Here is a 21,048-nt window from a genome sequence, read left to right as displayed (position 1 = left end):
TTGAATTTTACTTCAATAAAAAGCACTTTTTTTTTTTTCATTTTTCTCAGAATGTAAATTTTGGACTCTGAGCAAATCTCTAAGTGGCATATCTCAGCATCTGTAGCTGAGCGAACCATAGCTGCTTTTCTAGCATGCAGCTAGATGGTCTGAGCATGCAATGATGGGAGCAGATTTTTCAAATAAGGCTCAGAAATTTTTTTAATGACCTAGTTCCTAATCGCATGTTAGTCACAGTTTTTTGTAGGAATTTCACTGTGCTGTGAAATCATTAATGATGGTAAAATTAGAAAACTGTCTCCAACATTCCTATTCATTATCTCTCTGGAATCTAACAATGTGCCATTTTTTAGCTTTTATGTTTTACTTTTCTCTCTATGGCACTGGTGAACAATGGAGGCTAATTAATTACATCTTGGACTTTTAAAAAAGTAATCACATTTTTTTAAATCAGCTTGAGGAGCTGGTGATGGGTATGCAATTTCAACAAGTTTGGTGGAGAAATAAAAATTTTTTCTCCAGACACAGTCTTCCCCCTTAAAATTTAGAAGATTAATGTTTGCTCATGCTTTGTATTGTGAGCATTTCGTGCATGAAAGTGCGCACTGACACCACTCAAAGCAACGCTAGCAACCTTGGGCAGCGCTCGAAGGCTCTCGAAATCTCGACAGTGTTCCGCTGCTCTGCTAACTCGATAAGACTGTTGACTCGATGGCCACTGAAACTGCACATGTAGCAGTGCCCAAAGCCTTTCGAGTCGATAGACTATTGGTTCGAGGGCCTTCAAATGCCCACCAATGAAAAACAAAGGCCAGCAATGACAGTGGCAAGGTATTTCGGCTGCTCTGAATGACCTTAACTCTGCATAAGCTGTACTGGCACCTTGGGAGGACAAGTGCTAGAATATACAGTGATAGCAAGGGCACATGCAGGCAGGGTGCTTCCTGCATGTCTCCCCTTAGCATGCAACATGCCATCTCTGAATCATAAGCAGAGAAAGATAACCGACCTCACTCTTGTCTCGTGCCAGGTCAGCCATTTCCTGCTCAATGTCTGCAATGGACTCAGCTAGTGCCTTCATCCTAAAGAGGGAAAAAGAAAGAAATTAACGCCATTACACTTGTGTAGATTTCTACAGCTCCAAGTACAGCAGCTAGCTGGCAATGCAATTCCTCTCAAGCAAGAGGAGAGACGGAAGAAGCAGGGCGCCAGGTCGCCATTCCCAGACAGTCCGGACCCAATCAGCCATTAGGTCGGCCAACATCCATCCTTTCTCTTGGGCTCGTACGTGTATGCCGGCTGTGGGAAGTGTATGCTGGCTGGAAATTGTGCCTTCGGCACAGTTCTCCTTTAAAGATACCTTCATGTGGCAACTTCCTGCCGTCTACCATGATAGCCAGCATTACCATGAAACGCTGCTTCTCGACACTTCTCGTTTTGATGGGCATGCTGCGTGCTCTTCTTTCATTGCCCGTCCTGCTCATCAGCGTGTCGAGGTTTATGGGCATCCAGTCGGTGTTCCCGAATTGCGAGAGGAGAAACTCTCAGTCCTATCGCAGGCACATCACAAACCTGTGAAAGTCCACCACCTTCTCTTTGTAGCAACGTGGCAGTCGCTGACAAAATGATGTGCGCCTCCTCAAGCACGGTCCGTTGCGCCACATGAAATGTGTCGTCCACCCATTACTCACTTTGAAAGCAGTGGTCACGATGCTGTGCTTCCTGGCTGTCACTCGTGCATGCGTCCTGACCATTTTGAGCGAAACACAGCTTTCCTCAATAAGGTCCTGGACATATTCAAGGACTTCTTCCACACCAGGAAACTTTCCGGTCTTGAGTCCCCTAAAGGCACACCGCTCCCGATTCGTAGCGCACAGCTTGTCGTATTGCTTCTGCCAGTAATCACGCGGACTTCGTCTATTCCGAAATGCCTACGGGCTGCACGATTTCCATGCTCAACTGCGTACTCCACAACCTGTAACTTGAAACCTGCCATGCAACTGACATTTCCGCCCATCGCCAACGTAAAATGCAATACAGGCCAAAAAAAAAAAAGCAACTGGCAACACTGTCATAGAGTGGGAATAGCTGCCAGAAAAAAAGAGTAGGGCTAGAAGTTGGCTAGAACCTGCACCACGGCGCCCCTGTCTTGCGTCGTTTAGATTGGATGGCCCTGCACGCTCCAGCCAACGCGCTGGCACCGCCGGTTGCCGCCGGCTGGAGCTTCGTAGTTGCGGGAAGCAACCGTTGGCTGGCGTGAGCAGCTTCCTTATCTTCACTCTGTGTCTTTGCATGCCACAATGTCTCTACACTCGTACCATTCGTGAATTGTGCTATGGCGCACAAATACCTCAAAAACAAGTACTGGAAGATTCTTCGGAGCCCTGAAAGACAATCGGTGAGTGTGCAGTTTGCGTCTACCACACCCAGGTAAAAAAGGAAAGCAAACAAAATAAAAACTGGAGGACACTTAAGCTTCGCATTTAAGAGTAAAAAGTGTTACCGTGTTGCCAGGGAGTCCACGGAACACCACCGCCCATTTGGCACAACACCTTGCCTGTTGGACAAATTGATCGGAGTCTCTACGAGGCCTCTCAGAACAGCCCACCTGCCCCCCCAAAGAGATAACGAGCGGGCTGCAGTGACCGGAGGGGGTCGGCATAACGAAAAAAAAAAGTCATTCGGCGAGGAGGTGCCGCGTGGCTGCTGCTCCTGTTGCCATGACATCAGCCGGATCGAGTGAAGCAGGAAAGCTACAGCAAGGCGGACTTCAGGGAATCAACTTGGGGATGCATTTATTATGCAGGAGAAAAAAAAGCGAAACTGCGATCACTAAAGTTTGGGGTGCATTCATAATGTGAGCGCATTCATTACGTGAGTAAATACGGTAGAAAACTTCAGGCAGCAGCCACTTGAAGACTTGCATGATTTGTAGAATTTAAGGCCAAATCTTGCCCGTTTCGAGGGGTTGAAGAGGACGTAGATCAACCGACCACAAAACTTCATAATGCTTTCATCAAGTGCAAAACACTCTTCGGGATTGTAGGCTGTACCGATGTACTACAGTATGTGGTCGAGCACAGGTTGCATCTTCCACAGCATATCTCCACTTTGAGGAAGGAAGCTGTAGCAGAAATGCAGATATCACAACAGTGCCCAAAAACGCTGTCTCGACATCACTGAAGCAAAAAAATGATGTGCGGATAACATATCTTGTTGGCCACTAAGACTGAATGCTGCTCTTCTTTACCTGGCTCATCAGCATCCACATGCCGAAGTAAGCTTTCATTTCAAATGGTGTTAAGTGGGATCTGGATGCAAAAGCAGCTTCTCACATGCAAAGACGTTAGTATGCAATGTGACGCCGCTCCAAATCTCGTCTCCAACGGAAGCGTTGAACATTTCCAGAGCAATGGGATTTGCATCTACTTGCAGTTGGATGGCTTACTTGATACCTAGTGGACCACCGATGGGTGCTTGATTTTAATTTCCACACTGTCATCCTCTTCCCATTGCCAGTCTTCCGGTTTTTGCACCTTTGGAGATGGCGACAAAGAGTCGCATGGATCTTGCGCTGAACCCAAATTTTCATCACTGTCCACAATCCGGTCACCCCTATCATCTAACACATCATCACCATCGCATGCATCACTCTCTTCATCACCGTCGAACACGAATGCAATATCCCCATCCATCGAGACTGAGCCTGCAGACAAAGGAACCGTTTCCAGTGGTTTCTTCTGCCCCGCGTGCCAGCCTTGCACATTGGGACTTGTGAAGAACAGGTGAGAGCCACATGTGTAGACCACTTGCTGGCCCTGGGAACGCCCCTTGCTGAGCTACCAATGCCTGTGCACCCTAGATGGCGTCCTCCTCCCCTTCAAGCTCAACACGTGACGGGGGCTGGTCCACTGGTGAGACAAGTGTGCGATGATGTGTCAACTTTTCAGGAAACTCCTTCCTGGCATGCCCAGCCTCCATTTAGGGACTTAAGGAGTGAAAGATCTATGAAACTCTGCAACGAATGCAGCCAGAAGAGACTCAGCGACTCATATTTGCTCTTTATATGCAAAAAATTTAGGTTGTAAGCTTGTACAAAGTTTTCTCGTTCATTCGCCGTAACCAAGTCTCCGAATTCATCCCTTCTCCGGCCCAACCACACTACCTGAATCCCAACAGAATGCATTTTCTGTGCTTCAGCACATAAATTTTATTTATTCTAGTTTTTTTTCAAAAATACTTTTTTTTTCTCTTGTTTGTGACCCTGTTAGATTCATATTGCCACACTGTTGACGATTTACTGGCGCCACTGTGCGGTGCTACCCCGAGAAGTCTTCCTCGTCTTCCCCTGCTCGAGCAGGGGTTGGCTGAGTGTGTCTGCTGTGCTAGTCCTAGTGTGTACCCTTCCACCCTTTCTGCTGACGCTTTTAAGGTTCTCAGTGACATTTTAGTGGAGGTTCTGGGTATTTTCCTGATGTACAAAGTGCTCCCGGAAGCCTGCGACACACAGCTACACCCCGTGGACATGACACCTGTCCACAAGGCAAGCCGCCACCTGCGAGGCTTGGATCCCGAGTTCCAACCTCTAACACCACCACCCCGCACAATGACATCCATTACGGCAAGCAAGACCATCCAGAATTCTGCTAGTTCCCCACCACTGCTCCTCGCACTCCCGCATCATTTCATCACGACAAGTTTGAACACGTAAAGGACTGGTTGGCCAGCTATGGAATGTCTATTTTGTCCTCGCAGATGCCACCAAGATGTGGTTTGAAAACCACAAGTCCGCAATCACCAGCTGGCGAGATTTCCGGCGACAGCTGCTCGACAACTGCGGTAGCGACAAATGGAAGGAGAGAGCTGAACTTGCAACTGCATCTTTGCAACTGCATCTTTGCAACTGCATCTTTGCAACTGCATCTTTGCAACTGCAGTCCAGAGTGCAGCGACCAGATGAGACCGTTGCCATGTTCGTAGAAAACATGACGCGGCTCTTCAACAGCGCAGGTCATTCCATGTCTCTGAAATAAAGACGGTATGTCATCTTAAGCAAGGGGTCAAATAGCAGCTTTTCGTAGGACTTGTGCACGACCGTCCTAACACTGTGGTCGATTCTGCTCAGGAGGCGACAAGCATGGAGCGCGCCTTGCAGAAGAGGTTCGCGCATTATGGCCGTCCGGCGAATATAACTGCTCTGGACACCCACGTGCCGCTGCATGGCACTAAGAGTGAGGCCCTCCGTGAGCTTGTCAGGAGCATTGTGCGTGAAGAGGTACAGCAGCTTCACCCTGTCGAGCAACACCTGGGTGTCAGTGCCATCTCAGATGTCGTTTGCGACAAAGTCCGTCGAGCGGTGCGGCCAATGCCGTCCCCACCCACTGCCTGCTCCATATGCCAAGACGTACAGCGAAGCGTTACGCAGCTGTGTGCCAGCATCACTGGTGCTTTACTGCCCTGCTCCTCCTGCACCGCATCAACACTTCCCGACTTTTCCTGCTCTCTCTGACGCACAGCCACCCCTCAGCAAAGCACGCACGGTGCGAATCGAACAACCAGCCCCTGTGCTTTCACTACATTACAGTCAAGCCGGCCACATACTGCGCCACTGCCGGTACCGTCGGATGGGCCTGAAAAGGCTTTCCCCTGACGCACCACGGCCAGGCTTTGGTGAATGACCCCTTAACATCAACCAGTGCCCGACAGCCAGTATCCACCCTGCACCTTCATGACAACGCCAGTCCACGTTGCTGTTGCCCCATTGGTTCTCTTCCCCAGGTCGCCAGCTGTCCCTCTAGTCCACACTGGGAAAACTGAGGACTCCTACCTCTGGGGTACGGCTGCCGTCACTCCGCAATTCGAACATCCTTCGCACGCTGACTTAATACTTTAACCCGACCTTCCACCCCCCCCTTTACAACCCCCTTATGACGTCCACAGCAACCTCTGCTACTACAACTCTCCACACTACGACTCTCCACTTTGAATCCTTTCGCGACGCACGTTCCAGAAAGTGAGCTAATTTCTGCCAAAATACCAGTCGTCGCTGGCAACTACCATGTGACTGCCCTCCTAGATACCGACGCCGATTTCTCAGTTATGAGCCATGGTCTTGCTACTCTATTGAAAAAGGCGCAGACACCCTGGAACGGAACACAAAGACGGACAGCTGACGGACAGCTAACGGCCATGTGGTGATGCCACTCGGCCTCTGCACCACTAGGATAGAAATTCGTGATATCGTCTTCACTGGCTGCTTTGTTGTGCTGGCTCAGTGCTCCAAGGACATGATCCTCAGCCTCGATATTCATTACAAAACTGGTGCTATCATTGACCTCCACGAACTCGTGGTGACATTCTCCATCCCGTGCACCATAGCCAACGACAGTGCACCAGGCAGGCCAGTTTTTCATGTCGAACAACCACATCATTCTTCCAACACGTGCCAGCTTGTTTGTAATGGTGGAGTGCGACAACCCCAGCATGTCCAACATCACAGAAGCAAACCTGTTGTTACTGCCGAGCCAACAAGTCTGCATCGCTTGAGGCGTTGTTGCCCTCCACAACCAGCGAACCTAGCTTTTGGTCACGTTAGCACTAAATACTGCCACTTGCCAAAAATTGTAGCTATCACCTGTTCCGATGAAATTAGCAAGCCTGCCGCCCACTGAGCATTGTCAAAGTCCAAGGAGATTCCTCTAGGGGGACTTAGTCAAACAGTTAAGGCTGGCTTGAATCCTGATTTGAACAGTGATCAGCAACACCGCCTGAAAACCATCCTTGACTCTTTGCATGACTGCTTTGAGGCCACCTGTAAAGTCTGGCAGACGTCCATAATGAAGCATCGCATCATAGTCGATGACAATGAACGGCCTATCCATCAACACTCCTATCGAGTGCCGGCGAAAGAACATGAGGCGATACATGACTGCAGGTTGACGAAATGCTCTGGGATGATGTCATACTGCCATCTACAACCCCATAGGCTTCGCTCGTTGTGCTGGTCGCCAAGAAGGACGGGTCACTCAGATTTTGTGTCGACTATGGAAGACCTGACAAAATTACCAAAAAGAATGTTTACCTGTTACCGCGAATCCATGATTATTTCGACCAGCTGTGTCATGCCTGCTGCTTTTCCTCTCTTGACCTCCGCAGTGAGTACTGGCAGATCGCGGTGGATGAACAAGACCACAAGAAGACAGCGTTCATTACTCCCGAAAGTTTGAATGAGTTCAAGGTGTTAGCCTTTGGCTTGTGTTCCGCTCTTGCCACCTTTCAAAGAATGATGGAAACTGTCCTAGTTGGCCTCAAATGGCAGTCCTGCCGCATCTACCTTGATGATGTCATTTTCTTGCCGCCTACGATGAGCATCTCAAGCTCTTGAGTGCAGTACTGGAGGCCATACAACAGGCGAGCCTCTCGCTCAAACCTGAATAATTCCTCTCTGCGTTAAAAAGACTGAAGTTTCTGGGGCACATCGTGAGCGCTAAGAGCATTAGCCTTCACCCCAACAAGACAGCTGCCGTCACTGCGTTCCCGACCCCAGCCTGACAAGCGCGCTGTGCACCGTTTTTCGGGTCCCTGCGCCTATTGCAGACGTTTTGTGCGAGACTTCTCCCGACTAGCCGAGCCTCTAACTCGCTTCACAAAGGACGAGCAGCCTTTCGTCTGGGCCCAAGAACAGCAGGAGGCCTTTCAGAGCCTTAGAAACACCTCCAAACTACACCCATTCTCGGCCACTTTGACAAAGAGGTGAACATGGAACTGCACACCGAAGCCTGCTATGTCAGCCTGGATGCCGTCCTTGTTCAGTGGCAAGGTGATGATGAGCGCGTGATTGCTTATGCAAGCTGCGCACTGTTCCGATCTAGGGCGAGTCATTCTAGCATGAAAAAGGAGTGCCTTGCTGTTATTTGGGCAGTAACGAAATTTGGCCCGTAATTGTATGGTTGCCCGTTTCGAGTCCTGAGCAACCGTCACTCCCTTTGTTGTCTCGCGAAAACATTAAAGACCCCTCGAGGAGGAGGAATTCGACGTTACAATCCTGTACAAATCTGGAGACAAACACTGCTATGCAGACTGCCTGTGCCACGCTCCTATCCCGTACACCACTTCTGACATAGATGATGATCACGATCTTTTCTTGGCGGTTTAACCACAACCGTCCTAGGTCAAAAAGAGATGACACCGAGTAACAACCCCTCATAGAGTACCTCAAAGGCCTCGCCTCTTCGTTGCCCCGTTTCATCATGCACGAGCTGTCATCGTTCTGCTTGCGGTGTGGCATCCTGTACAAGAGAAACTACAGCCCCATGGGCACTGTACTTGCTCGTGGCTCCAACGGTGCTTCGAGACGACATTCTGCACGCATGCCTTGACAAGCTTTCTTCCGGCCACCTCGGCGTTTCTCGTTCATTGGCATGGGTATGTCAGAAGTAGAACTCGACCAAGATTGGTACAGGGGTCCACCGCTATGCTAAGACTTGGTGCAAGTGCCAAAGTTAGAAGACACCACCTATTAAGCCAGCCGGCCTATTGAAACCCACTGATCCGCCTCGAATCCCTCTCCACCAGGTCAGCATGAACTTGCTGGCCCCATTTCCGACGTCATCATTGGGCAACAGGTACAGCGGTGAGCAGCCTTGTCTAGAGCGCGTCGTCGGTGCTCTGTGGAGTAAGTCAGTGCCATCTAACGTTAGGCTCTGAGTTTGAGTTATGTGTGCCGTGCACATGCGCGGCCAAAATAAAGCGGAGCCTGCTTGTGGGTTCTCGGCCTCATTTCCTCTCATTGCGTGCGCTTAACGACGCTAGGGCCGCACTGAATATTATGCAATAGCAGCCGGAAAACCAACGCATTTCGCACGAATCGCAAGGCACCTAGGCAAGCAAGTGCAAGTGATATTGAGTGATCACGCGTTTCAAAAGCAAGTGAGAGCGGATGATAGCGCGTTTCAAATACGCACCAGGGTAAGAGTGCGAGAATGGGGCTTAGTTGGTTGTTTGTTGTCCCTTTTCGCTTTGTCCGTATAAGGTTAGTGCGTTACCACCACGCACCATGCGTTGCAGGCGTATTGTTTGATTGCGTGTCATTGCGCTGTGTTATGAGCTACAAGGGTGACATTTGGCATCAGTGCAGATCTAGGAACTTGGATGCAGAAACACGCGATTATCCGCTATCACTCGCGCTTGCTTTCCTGGCCGTCTCGTTACACTTGTGAAACACAGCGGCATGGCGACGCCCTGGTTACCGTCACAGCGTCACAAATGCAGGCAGCGCGTCCCTGGAGGCACGAAACGAGCTCACAAGGTGGGGGCTGGACAAGGATGCAATAAGGAGGCCTCCCTCTGTTTTTGCCGCGCATGCGCACGGGACGCATAACTCAAACCCAGAGCATAACTTTAGATGGCGCTGACTTGCTCCGCAGAGCACCGTCGGCACACTCTAGACAGGGCTGCTCACCATTGTACATTATAGTTGCCACTGATTACCTTACCCGGTATTCCAAGACGAAAGCCCCTCCGCGCGGCACCGCTGCTCAAATTGCCAACTTTTTCATCTTTTACATAGTCCTCTGTCACGGTGCCCCTGTGGTCGTTTTAACTGATAGAGGCACGGCATTTACATCAGCCCTTACTCAGAGAGTTACGCGGCTCAGTGGCACCGGCCATCGTCAATCAAACCGTTGCCTGCCATCCTCAAACAAATTGATTGACTGATTGATTGATAAGACCATTGCCAACATGCTTTCTATGTACGTCGATGACGGCTATAAGAACTGCGACCAGATCTTGCCTTAAGTCACATTAGCATGTAACACTGCTCAAAAGAGTCGACATGCTTCACGCTGTTCCGTTTAATGCACAATCGTGCCGCCGCAACTATGCTCGACGCAATGTTACTGCCAGATGTTGCCCATCCCTCCGCCATTTGCGCTGAACAGTTCGTTTGGCATGGAGAAGCCGACCGCTGGATAGCTAGATGGTAACCCGTACCCAGCAAGAAAGCAATGCCCAACATTACAACCTTTATCACTGGGTGGATTACCACCTTGGTGATAAAATTCGGGCTTAGACCCCAATCCATCTGCGGGGTCACTCCGAGAAGCCTCTTTGCCGCTACTTCGGCCCCAACAAGGTACTGCACAAACTTAGTGGCGTTAACTATGAAGTGCTGCCACAAGAGTCTGTTCCCACCTCGAGGCAGCGGGCGGCATCCAAAATCGTGCACGTTGCCAGGATGAAACCCTACCACGCCTGCTAGGACTTCTTCAGCCAAGTCAGGCGCCACAGATTCTGTTCCAGCCTCCCCCCTTAATTCCTCTCCCTGCAGCATAGGGTTGATGCTGTTTCAAAGAGGAGGAGCAATGCCACACTGTTGGCCACTTACTGGTTGCACGGCACCCGCAGGTCTTCCCCATCTTCCCCTGCTCGAGCATGGGTTGGCTGAGTACACTTGCTGTGCTAAGTGCTCTGCTTCTGCCCTTTCTGCTAACGCTCTACCAGCTCTCGGTGACAATATCAGCAATATTCTGCTGTACTATACTGCAGAGTGCATACAAATAAGCAACTCATAGTGCTGGAGCAGTTGCCACAGCTGTTGCTCCTTAGCTGCAACAAAGGTGAAAAAAAACCTCCCAATGGACAGACTAGTTTAAGGAACTATTCCCAGTTGATTCCAGCTGAAATTAACTGGCTTCAGCGTGAAGAAACTCGGCACTGTTACTAAATCAGACTGACCAGTTAGGAACAGTTAGGAATATTAATCTGGGGTGCTGTTGAGACCCACCTTGAAACCCTGGCCTCTTCCTCTTGAAGCCGGCGTCTCAGCTCACGCTTGGCCGACGAGAACTGGAGAAGAAAAGCAATGCAGCATAAATATGACACAACCTGAGAGAGAAAGATGCTCATCACCATTCAGTGAACCTTAGTGGTGGCCACTGCTTTAGCTTAGCATCAGCAAAAGATGTCAAAATTCCCCCCAAAAAATTAAGGTCAATTTGCATAGTTAAGCCAAATGCAAATTGTATTGCAAAATGCCAATGCAGAATGCAAATGCAAAATGCAAAGGGTAATAAATTAGGTGCACTAGCAGTTCAGTTATAACTTCGGTTCCGGTGTTCAGATCCAGTGTTCACGGATGGCAGTTGTTCGGACAGCGATAATGGGCTAATGTCCAAATATGCAGAATTAGCCATTCTCTACGTTCATAGACCCCTTGGAGTCTTCCTACCACTCCTGGCACAGTGGTGCAGTGGTCAAGCGTTGCGCCACTGCCCTTCTATGGCGGGCGCTGCCGACAGTGGGACTTGGGTTGCGACCAAGGTTGCTCCTCCCGAGCAGCCCCTGACGATTGAACTGCCGCCTGACACAATGGGCAGGTTGCTAGATGTGTGTTTGTGTGTGTGCGCAAGTGTGTGCATGCTTGTGTATGCATCGGCAGGTTGCTCACAATACGATGGGCAGGTGATCATGATGATGGATTTTTATGGCTCAAGGGCATCTGTGGCCAACGAGTGCCATGGCACAAGGCTATTTCTTCTACTCAAGGTGGGGTCAACGACCCATTTCCCAAACATTTAGCACTAAATAAGCCGAGCAACAGACCAGGGGGAAAGCTTGCTGCTACTGCATCACCGGTGGGTACCCAGTAGCACTGGGGATCGAACCCCGCACCTCCCGCATACGAGGTGGATGTTCAAGCGAATAGGCCACCACTGTGGCTCCGACAGGCAGGTGAGTAGCCTGCCACAAAACAGGCTTCAGAGACAGACACACAAGCAGACAAACAAACAATGGCTAAATGCAGAGAATGGCCACTACCAGTGCTAGCGCACTAAAAAAATTAGGCCAACAACACTGGACAGCACTCAGAAATTAACAGCGGACGAAGCCAAACAGACCATAAAAACCTGCTCGTCGCAGTGGAGAGAAGCAAAGTTACATCAATTTCTGAATACCATATACAGTGCAATCCACTTATAACAATACCAGATATAAGACTATATCGCTTATAACAATCAAATTATTTATAATTTATCAATCCTACAATTCCTCTTACATAAAAATAAACAATGTACAGTCGCCGACTGTTTTTTCTGACTACAAAAATTCGGACATGGTTCATTATTCGGACTACTTCGCAGCACTGCCACTCTCCTCATAGACCGCAATGTATAACAACTGCCGAAATTTCAGACACCGTGCGACCTCTCTGATTTTTCGGACACTCCCTGAGCCAACTCAGTTGACAGCATTTCCCCTTACCCTTTGCCCTTACTTTATCTAGTGAGGCTAGCCTAGCAGTGCTGCTCGAGGAACTAGCGGGAATTAAATGGGATGAAATAGGGCTTAGTGAAGTTAGGAGGACAGGTGAAGCGTATACAGTACCATAGGATGGACACGTACTGTGCTCAGACCATAGGACGGACACGTACTGTGCTATCACAGATTAGCAGATTGACGAGAACTAAGTGTGGGATTCCTCATTAATCAGGATATAGTTGGCAACGTCGAGGAGTTCTATAGTATTAATGACAGGGTAGCAGCTATTGTAATTAAGCTCAATAGGAGGTACAAGCTGAAGGTGGTGCAGGCCTACGCACCTACATCCAGCCATGATGGCCAGACCGTTGAAAACTTCTATGAAGACGTGGAATCGGCAATGAATAAAGTAAAATCACAGTACACTGTACTGATGGGCGACTTCAATGCGAAGGTGGGCAAGAAGCAGGCTGACAACCACGCTGTAGGCGGCTATGGGATAGGTTCTAGGAATAGCAGGAGAGAGTTATTAGTCGAATTCGCATATAGAAATAATTTACGGATCATGAATACCTTCTTTCGAAAACTAGAGAACAAGAAGTGAACCTGGAAGAGCCCCAATGGTGAGACTAAAAATGAAATCGGCTTCATACTATGCGCTCAACCTGGCATCGTTCAGGATGTGGCCGCCCTCGGAAAGGTTCGCTGTATAGACCGCAGAATGGCAAGGTCTCGAATTAGCTTAGACTTGAAGAAGGAACGGAAGAAGCTAGTGAAGAGGAAGTCCATTAACATGTTAGCGGTAAGAGGGAAAATACAGGAAGGAGGGCAATGTCATTAGCAATATAGATAAGATAGTTAAAGTGGCCGGAAAGTTACACACATCTGTACAGTAGCCAATGTAATCAGAATGTTATTGAGAGAGACAGTAGAGCAGAGCATTGAGTCATCCCGCCAGTAACGAAAGAGGAAGTAAAGAAAGCCTTAGGAGCCATGGAAAGGGGAAAAGCAGCTGGTGAGGATCAGGTAATAGCAGATCTGTTGAAGAACGCAGGGGAGATCGTGCTAGAAAAACTAGCCACCCTGTATCCGTAAAGCCTTATGACATCGACCGTACCAGTACCAGAAGCTTGGAGGATTGCAAACATTATCTTAATTCATAAGAAAGGAGACGCCAAGGACTTGAAAAATTACAGACCGATCGCTTACTATCCGTTGCCTACAAGGTATTTATTAAGGTAATCACTAATAAAGTCAGAGCAACCTTAGACTTTAATCAACCAAGTGATCAGGCAGGCTTTCATAAAGGATATTCCACTATAGATCATATTCAGACTATCAATCACGTGATAGAGAAATGCCCAGAATATAAACAAGCTCCATATATAGCTCCATAAAGTCAGCAATAAAATTCCAATAAGGAAGGGCTCAAGCAAGGAGACACAATCTCACCAATGCTATTCACCGCCTGTTTACAAGAGCCTTATCCCGAAGCCCGAATAGGGAACCGTTAGGAATAAGAGTTAATGGAGAAAACCTACATAATCTGCAATTCGCTGATGACATTACCTAGCTGAGTCACTCAAGAGGTGAACTGCAAATCATGATCAATGAATTAGACAGGCAGAGCAGAACGCTGGGTCTAAAAATTAACATGCAGAAAACCAAAGTAATGTTCAACAGTCTAGCAAGGGAACAGCAGTTCACAATTGGAAGTGACGTGCTGGAAATGGTAAAGGTCTCCTTGGGGCAGGTAGTAATACCTGATCCGGATCCCGACAGGGAAATAACTAGAAGGATAGGAATGGGGTGGAGCGCATATGGCAGGTTCTCTCGGATCATGAATGGCAGCTTACCATGGACGTGGCAAAAAACAGCGCAGCGATGACGGACACATACCGAGAAAGAAGACGCACAAGCGGACAAGCACTTGTCCGTCTTCTTTCTTCGTATGTGTCCATCGTCGCTGCACTGTTTTTTACCCCGTCCATGATGCACCAACTCGCTCAGTTGTCGGTTCTTCTGCAGTTTACCAATATCCCTCAAGAGAAAAATGTACAACAGCTGTATCTTACCGGTACCTCACCTATGGGGCAGAAACGTGGAGACTAACGAAAAGGGTTCAGTTTAAGTTAAGGACAACGCAGCGAGCCATGGAAAGAAAAATGATAGGTGTAACATTAAGAGACCAGAAGCGGGCAGAGTGGGTGAGGGAACAAACGCGTGTTAATGAAATCCAAGTTGAAATCAAGAGGAGGAAATGGGCTTGGGCAGGGCATGTAATGCAAAGGAAAGATAACCGCTGGTCCTTAAGGGTAACAGAGTGGATTCCAAGAGAAAGTAAGCATAGCAGGGGGCAGCAGGAGGTTTGATGGGCGGATGAGATTAATAAGTTTGCAGGCATAGGGTGGATGCAGCTGGCAAAGAACAGGGTTAATTGGAGAGACATGGGAGAGGCCTTTGCCCTGAAGTGGGGGTAGTCAGGCTGATGATGATGATGCCCTTACCGAATCTGGTTGATGCATGGTTCGACTCGCTGAATCCCATTTTTAGTTTCAACTGTGCCTCCTTGCAGCCCCACAAGGTGGCACTACTGCAAACGCCCGCTCATCATCATCGTTTCTACGTGTTCTGGAAGTGGCTACAGCAGTTCCAGTCTCAGCTTAGTCGCCTAAGCACCGAAGCCAAGCCATGTCTAGGCAGTCCAGCAGCCGGTTCATTTCTTTCTTCATGTACGGCTCTGCGAGTAGGCCACATATTAAGTTTGTGCAAATGGTTTTTGTGAGTGCTCGCCTTGTGTGCTGTGTTAAGGTTGTGGTGATCCAAATCTGCACACGGAAGCATTGCGTCAGGTGGATAATGGTGCCAACAGTGAACGCGCTGTCTGTGCTGGGGAATGCTGGCAAGCACGGTAAATATACCATAATAGAAATGGCGAAAAAGATCGCCATTGTTCAAGTGCAGAGCGGCCGGTTTCAGAGCACAGTTGCCCAGGAATTTATTGTTTCAAAGAAGACGGTCTCGGATTACATGCAAAACAAGACAAAGATTCTTGCCGAAGCATCCAAGTCTCCTTCCAGCTTGGAAAGAAAAAATTTTTACAGACGGCGGTCACCTGAAGCTCGAAAAAGCCCTCGACATGTGGTTGTGTGCTACAGTCGCGAAGCAGATTCCTGTATCTGGAGACCTTTAGAAGCAGAACGCTTGCTCTCCAGACAAACATCGAGGGATTCGTGTTCAGTGATGGGTGGCTCAGCAATTTCAAGAAGAGATCTGACTTTGCTTCCAAGAGGATGTGTGGCGAGAGTGGCGCTGTCGCCCGGACCCTTGTGGCAAATTATCGCTCCGACACTCTGGAGTCGCTGTTGTGCCAGTTTTCGCCAGACGATGTGCTCAACTGCAACGAAACAGCTCTCTTTTATAAGACGCTGCCCGAAAGGGCCTTAGCTTTGTCTGGCCATGGTGGAAAGCATAGTAAAGAACGCGTCACGTTAAAGACAGGCTTCCGCTTAGTCATTGAAAAATCCAAAAGCCCGAGATGCTGCAAGGGAGTGAAGTCGCTGCCGGTGTGGTACGAGGCCAACATGAAACTGTGGACCACGCAGCCGCTCTTAAGCAACTACATTTGCCAACTCGATAGGAAATTCCAGTCCCAGAACTGGAATGTACTGCTCTTTGTGGATAACTCCAACAGCACATTCACGATTTCTTTAAGCTGCTGGGAATTCCTCGAGCCCTTGGATCAGGGTGTTATAAAAAATCTGAAGGTCCCCTGCAGATTATGCCTCTTGAGCCACATGATACTTTGTGTCGACGTCAGCAGTCAGTTGTGATATGTCTGGGATGTTAAAGGTCGCCGCTTCATAATTATACCCCAATTATACCCCAGCAAGAATTTCTTTAATGCGTATTGTGGAAAGTGAGTTACATGCAGACAAAATTTGAACTTCCACGTCTTCGTGCCTTTCCCTCTCCTCTCGCACGCCAAAACGGTGGCACTCCTCCGCTGGACCCACCCACTCGGTCCCTTCCCTACCGCCGCCGGATGTGGCGTGCGCAGAGTGGCTACGGCCATCGTAGCGCATGACAGCTGAAAGAACTTGGCACTGTGAACCAATGATGCCCCTGCTGCTGACATGAGTTACATGCCGTGACGTTGTATGGCAGGCTTCGCGCGAAAGGCCGGCACCGCGTGCCGCCGCAAGGTGCGAAAGCAGGAATTTTTTTTTAAATTTCCTGCTCGCTTTTGAGGTCCTTTGGTGGGGGTAATCGAGAGCCCACACCGGGGCCCTCAGTAGCGGTTAGCCCACACAAATTGATCCTCCCTTTTGACAGTCGCAGGGGTGACTTGGATGCATACCTCAAACGTTTTGAGCGTATCGCAGAAGGGCACAGCTGGCCCAAGGAAAAATGGGCTAAAGCACTCAGTATGCTTTCGACTGGGGAGGCTCTCCGTGTGTTCGGTCGATTGCCTCCAAGAGATTCAATGCATTATAATAAGCCAAAACTAGCCCTGCTCCAACATTTTTGGTTCACAGCAGAGGGTTATCACGAAAGGTTTCGTGAAAGCAAGCACGTCTGCGCAGTCTTTTTGATCGATAGGTTGAGATGTCGGGTATGGCCACAACTTACAATGATTTACGTGACTTGGTGGTGGCCGAACAATTCATGAGGAACTGTCATAGTCATCTGGCGATTTTCCTTCAAGAAAGAGAGTGCAAGACGCTGGACAAAATGGCTGAGGCAGCCGACAAACTTGTCTTCGTTCAAAGAATCGTTTGAGGTGGGCATTCCGAGAGAGAAAGGTGTACGATCAAGTAGACATTCAGGAAGGTGTCTCATTTGTAACCCACCTGGACACAAGGCTGCCGAGTGTCGCTCTAAACCAAAACAGCTTTATTGCGTTTATTGTCAGAAAACAGGGCATGATGTAAGTTCCTGCTCAAGGAAGCATGAAAACCAGAAGCAATCGTCCTGTTGTGTTCAGCCAGAGTGTGTTGCGCCTGAAACAGTGTCCACAACAGCGGGTAGGTTTGAATCAGCTGAGGATAAGGTGGTGATTGGATTTGTCCGGAAAAAGCCTGCAGACGCGCAACACATGCCTGTCCTAGAGGGAGAGCTCCGAGGCTTACCCGTATGTGTATTACGGGACACGGGCAGCAATACGGTGGTTGTGCGGATGGCCCTAGTTCCTGACTCAGCTCTCACTGGCTCGACATACACAGTGTTCCTTGTTGATGACAGTAGTCTGGAAGTTCCCAAGGCAGAAGTCTATATCGCTTCACCTTATTTCACTCGCACGGCCCTGGTGAAATGCATGGAGACACCGTTGTACGATGTCGTAATTGGAAATATATCAGAGGCCCATGGAGCCGTCAAATCCATATACTAATTGGAAGAAATCGGGAGGACGTTGCTAAATTAAGTCCTGACATAGTCAATGACGAGGTTGCCAGTGAAAATGGTGAGGGCGAGGGCCCAAACGTGGCATTGGCTGGAAAGGAAGTTACCGGACAAAGGAGGGAAAATACTGCTTTAAGCGTTGGTCCCATGAGGTTCACCAAAGAAATGCTAGAAACAGCAAAGAGACTATGAGTCATTGAAGGTATGCTGGGTGAAAGTAGGAAAAGTGTTCCATGCCTAGCACAGTACTTCGCACTCATATTCTGTCAAAAAGGGTCTGCTGTAGCACCTCTATCATCTCGCCTCTGGCAGAGTGGTTCGATAGGTAGTACTTCCCAAGCCTTGCAGATCGCAGGTGTTAAGGCTTGCCCACCATAGCCTGTTAGCGGGGCATCAGGGCATTAAGAAGACAACAGATCGAGTTCTGGAAGAATTCTACTGGCCGGGAGTGCAGGAGGAGATTAAGAGGTATGTCAGGTCGTGCAACACCTGCCAAAGGACTTGCCAAAGGCAAAGTATGGAGGGCTCCGTTGGGACGCATGCCTCTTATCGACACTCCTTTTGATCGGGTCGCTGTCGATATTGTCGGTCCGCTGTCACCCACATCGGTAAAAGGGAACAGATATATTCTCACTCTCATCGATTTTGCCACGCGGTATCCCGACGCCGTGGCTCTGCCAAGGATAGATTCAGCAACCGTGGCAGAAGGTTTGGTGGAGATGTTTTCACGAATAGGTTTTCTAGAGAGATCCTTTGTGACCAGGGCTCCTGTTTCACTTCCGAAATGATGAGAGAGCTCAATGATCTCTTGGCGGTGAAACATCTCAGCCCGACCCCTCATCATTCAATGTGCGATGGGATGGTGGAGAAATTTAACGGCACACTCAAGCAGATGCTGCGGAAGCTCAGTCAGGAGCAGCCCAAAACATGGGATCATTATACCGCCCCGCTTCTGTTCGCATACAGAGAGGTGCCGCAGGCGAGTCTGGGGTTTTCTCCGTTTGAGTTGATATTTGGACGACATGTGCTAGGACCGCTCGCAGTGCTCAGAGAGCTCTGGACATGGGAAGAGCTGGGAGAAGACACAATGACGACTTATGGTTACGTTCTCGATCTAAGGGAACGTCTTGAGCAAACTGTGAGAGCGGCACATCAAAATTTGTTGCTTGCCCAACAGTCTGAGAAGAGATACTATGACAGGAACAGCAAGACGCGGCATTTAAGGGTTGAAGATCGTGCCCTCATTCTTTTGCTGAGTAGCCACAATAAACTCTTGATGCAGTGGAAAAGTCCATTCGTGGTTTCTGGCAAAGAAAACGAACTGGATTATTTGATCGACCTGGGCCATACTAAGAAGCTATTCCACATCAATATGCTCAAACGGCACGAAGAGCGTGCGCCCCAAGAGACTGTGCAGGCGTCATCGCTCATCGTAATCGAAGATAGTGACTGAGAACAACTGCCTACCCTTAGCATGGACCACGGTAAAGGGATTGAAGCTGTGCTGATCTCCACCAAGCTCGATGAGGAAAAACAGCAGGAGATTCGGAGCTTACTTGACACGTATGCAGACATCTTTTCCGAGATTCCCGGAAAGACTAAGCTAGTGGAGTGTCAACTCAGGCTCTCGACTTCTGAAGTTGTGAATACCCCGCAATACCCATTGCCTTGTGCCATGAAACACGTGGTCGAAAAGGAGATAGACGAGATGATGAAATTAGGGGTCATTGAACGTTCAAAATCTCCATACAATTCCCCACTGGTTTTGATTAAAAAGAAAGACAACACCTATTGGACTTGCATAGACTTTCGATGCATGAATGATGTTCTTGTGTCTGATGCGGAGCCCATTCCAAGAACAGATGTAATATTTACGAGGTTGGAAACAAGGTGTACTTTTCAAAATTTGACCTTGCTAAAGGCTACTGGCAAGTACCCTTGAAGGAAGTTTCGAGACCGAAAACAGCGCTGTCTACCCCATCCGGTCACTATGAGTTCGTCTACATGCCCTTCGGCATTAAGACAGCATCAGCTATCTTCACACGCCTGATGCGCATTCTATTACAAGGCATAGACAATGTGGTTCATTACATCGACGATGTTGTCGTAGCGACTTCTTCATAGGAAGAACATGTTTGGAATTTAAACAGGCTGTTTAGCAGGGTGCGTGAGGCCAGCCTCACGATCAAACCGCAGAAAAGTGAAGTCGGAGCCACTAACATCTCTTTTTTTTGGACACCAGCTTGGAGAAGGGACAATCCGACCGTTGCAAATTGTGGTGGAAAAGCTTGTCAACGAACCACTTCTGAAGACTAAGAAGCAAGTAAGTTCCTTCTTAAGGCTTGCCGGATACTACTGCGATTTCATCCCTGGCTATGCCAACAAAGTCAAACTGCTCGTGGAGTTGACACGCAAAAATGAACGCAACCTTGTCTCTTAGACACCACAGCGGCAAGCAGCTTTTGACGAGCTCAAGAACGCGTTAACTTCCAGGCCCGGATTAAGAGCTCCAATTCTCAGTAGGCAGTTTCTGCTTCGCAGATGCTTGCGAGGTCAGCATAGGCGCCGTTCTCCACCCGGAATCTTCCACCCGGTATCATATGCGTGTCGAGAGTTGTTACCTCTCAAATCTCGCTACTCAGCGATTGAACGCAAGCGTTTGGCGATAGTCTGGGCTGTTGAGAAATTCCACATATTCTTGCATGTTCCTCATCATTCAGACAGACCACAAACCCTTGCAATATTTAACAAAGGCAAAGCACTTGAACAGCAGGGTACTGCATTGGAGCTTAACATTACAAGAGTACACACCTTTCGAGTAGAGTACATCAAGGGCTCCGAAAAAGTTGGTGCCGATTGCATGAGTCGCTTGTAAATTACCGGAGGGTTATGCCCGATGTACAGTGTTACTATCCGGCGTGTTGGCAATGGTGACCTGTGCATACGCATGGGGTGGTGTTTGTGAGTTGTTTTTCTTCTTTCTTTCTCCGGTTATGGGTTGGTCAGTGTGTACATATTCACCTTTTTGGTACAGATTTTAAAGTTTGTGTCTGATGTTTTGTATAGTTTTTATTTTCCCTTGTGCCAGATGCACAATGTTTGACCCCATGTTCTCTCTGTGTGCGTCACTATGTGCCGCCATGTATCACTGCGTAAAGTGCCTTCGGTGACTTTAACGGTGTCTAACTTGTCCGTTTACCCCGTGAACATTAGTGTTGTATGCACCAACAGCAGTATTTTTTCTATGTGGAAAAAACTTTTTCGAAGGGGGGGGCATATGTGACGTGCACAACAAATAGGATTTTTTTTAGCGTGGTGCGTCGACAGTGGTGCGTCGGACAGCGGAGCACAGCGCGTGCCAGCCCAGCATTGCGCGTGTGCGTG

General features: G+C 48.8%; 1 protein-coding gene across 1 annotated transcript in view; it reads right to left on the bottom strand.

Moving 5' to 3' along the window:
* The window catches only part of LOC144113121 (structural maintenance of chromosomes protein 5-like), a gene marked incomplete at its 3' end in the record, with an annotated part of 180,474 nt that overhangs the window by 90,546 nt on the left and 68,880 nt on the right, over window positions 1-21,048 (bottom strand). Inside the window, 2 exon segments of the mRNA XM_077646029.1 lie at window positions 1,010-1,082; window positions 10,787-10,848. Coding sequence (XP_077502155.1) covers window positions 1,010-1,082; window positions 10,787-10,848 — 135 coding nt within the window.

The sequence above is a fragment of the Amblyomma americanum genome, chromosome 1 (genome assembly GCF_052857255.1).
Source record: "Amblyomma americanum isolate KBUSLIRL-KWMA chromosome 1, ASM5285725v1, whole genome shotgun sequence".
NCBI lineage: Eukaryota > Metazoa > Arthropoda > Arachnida > Ixodida > Ixodidae > Amblyomma > Amblyomma americanum.
The sequence above is the reverse complement of the archived record's forward strand: the minus strand, read 5'-3'. Positions and strand labels throughout refer to the sequence as shown.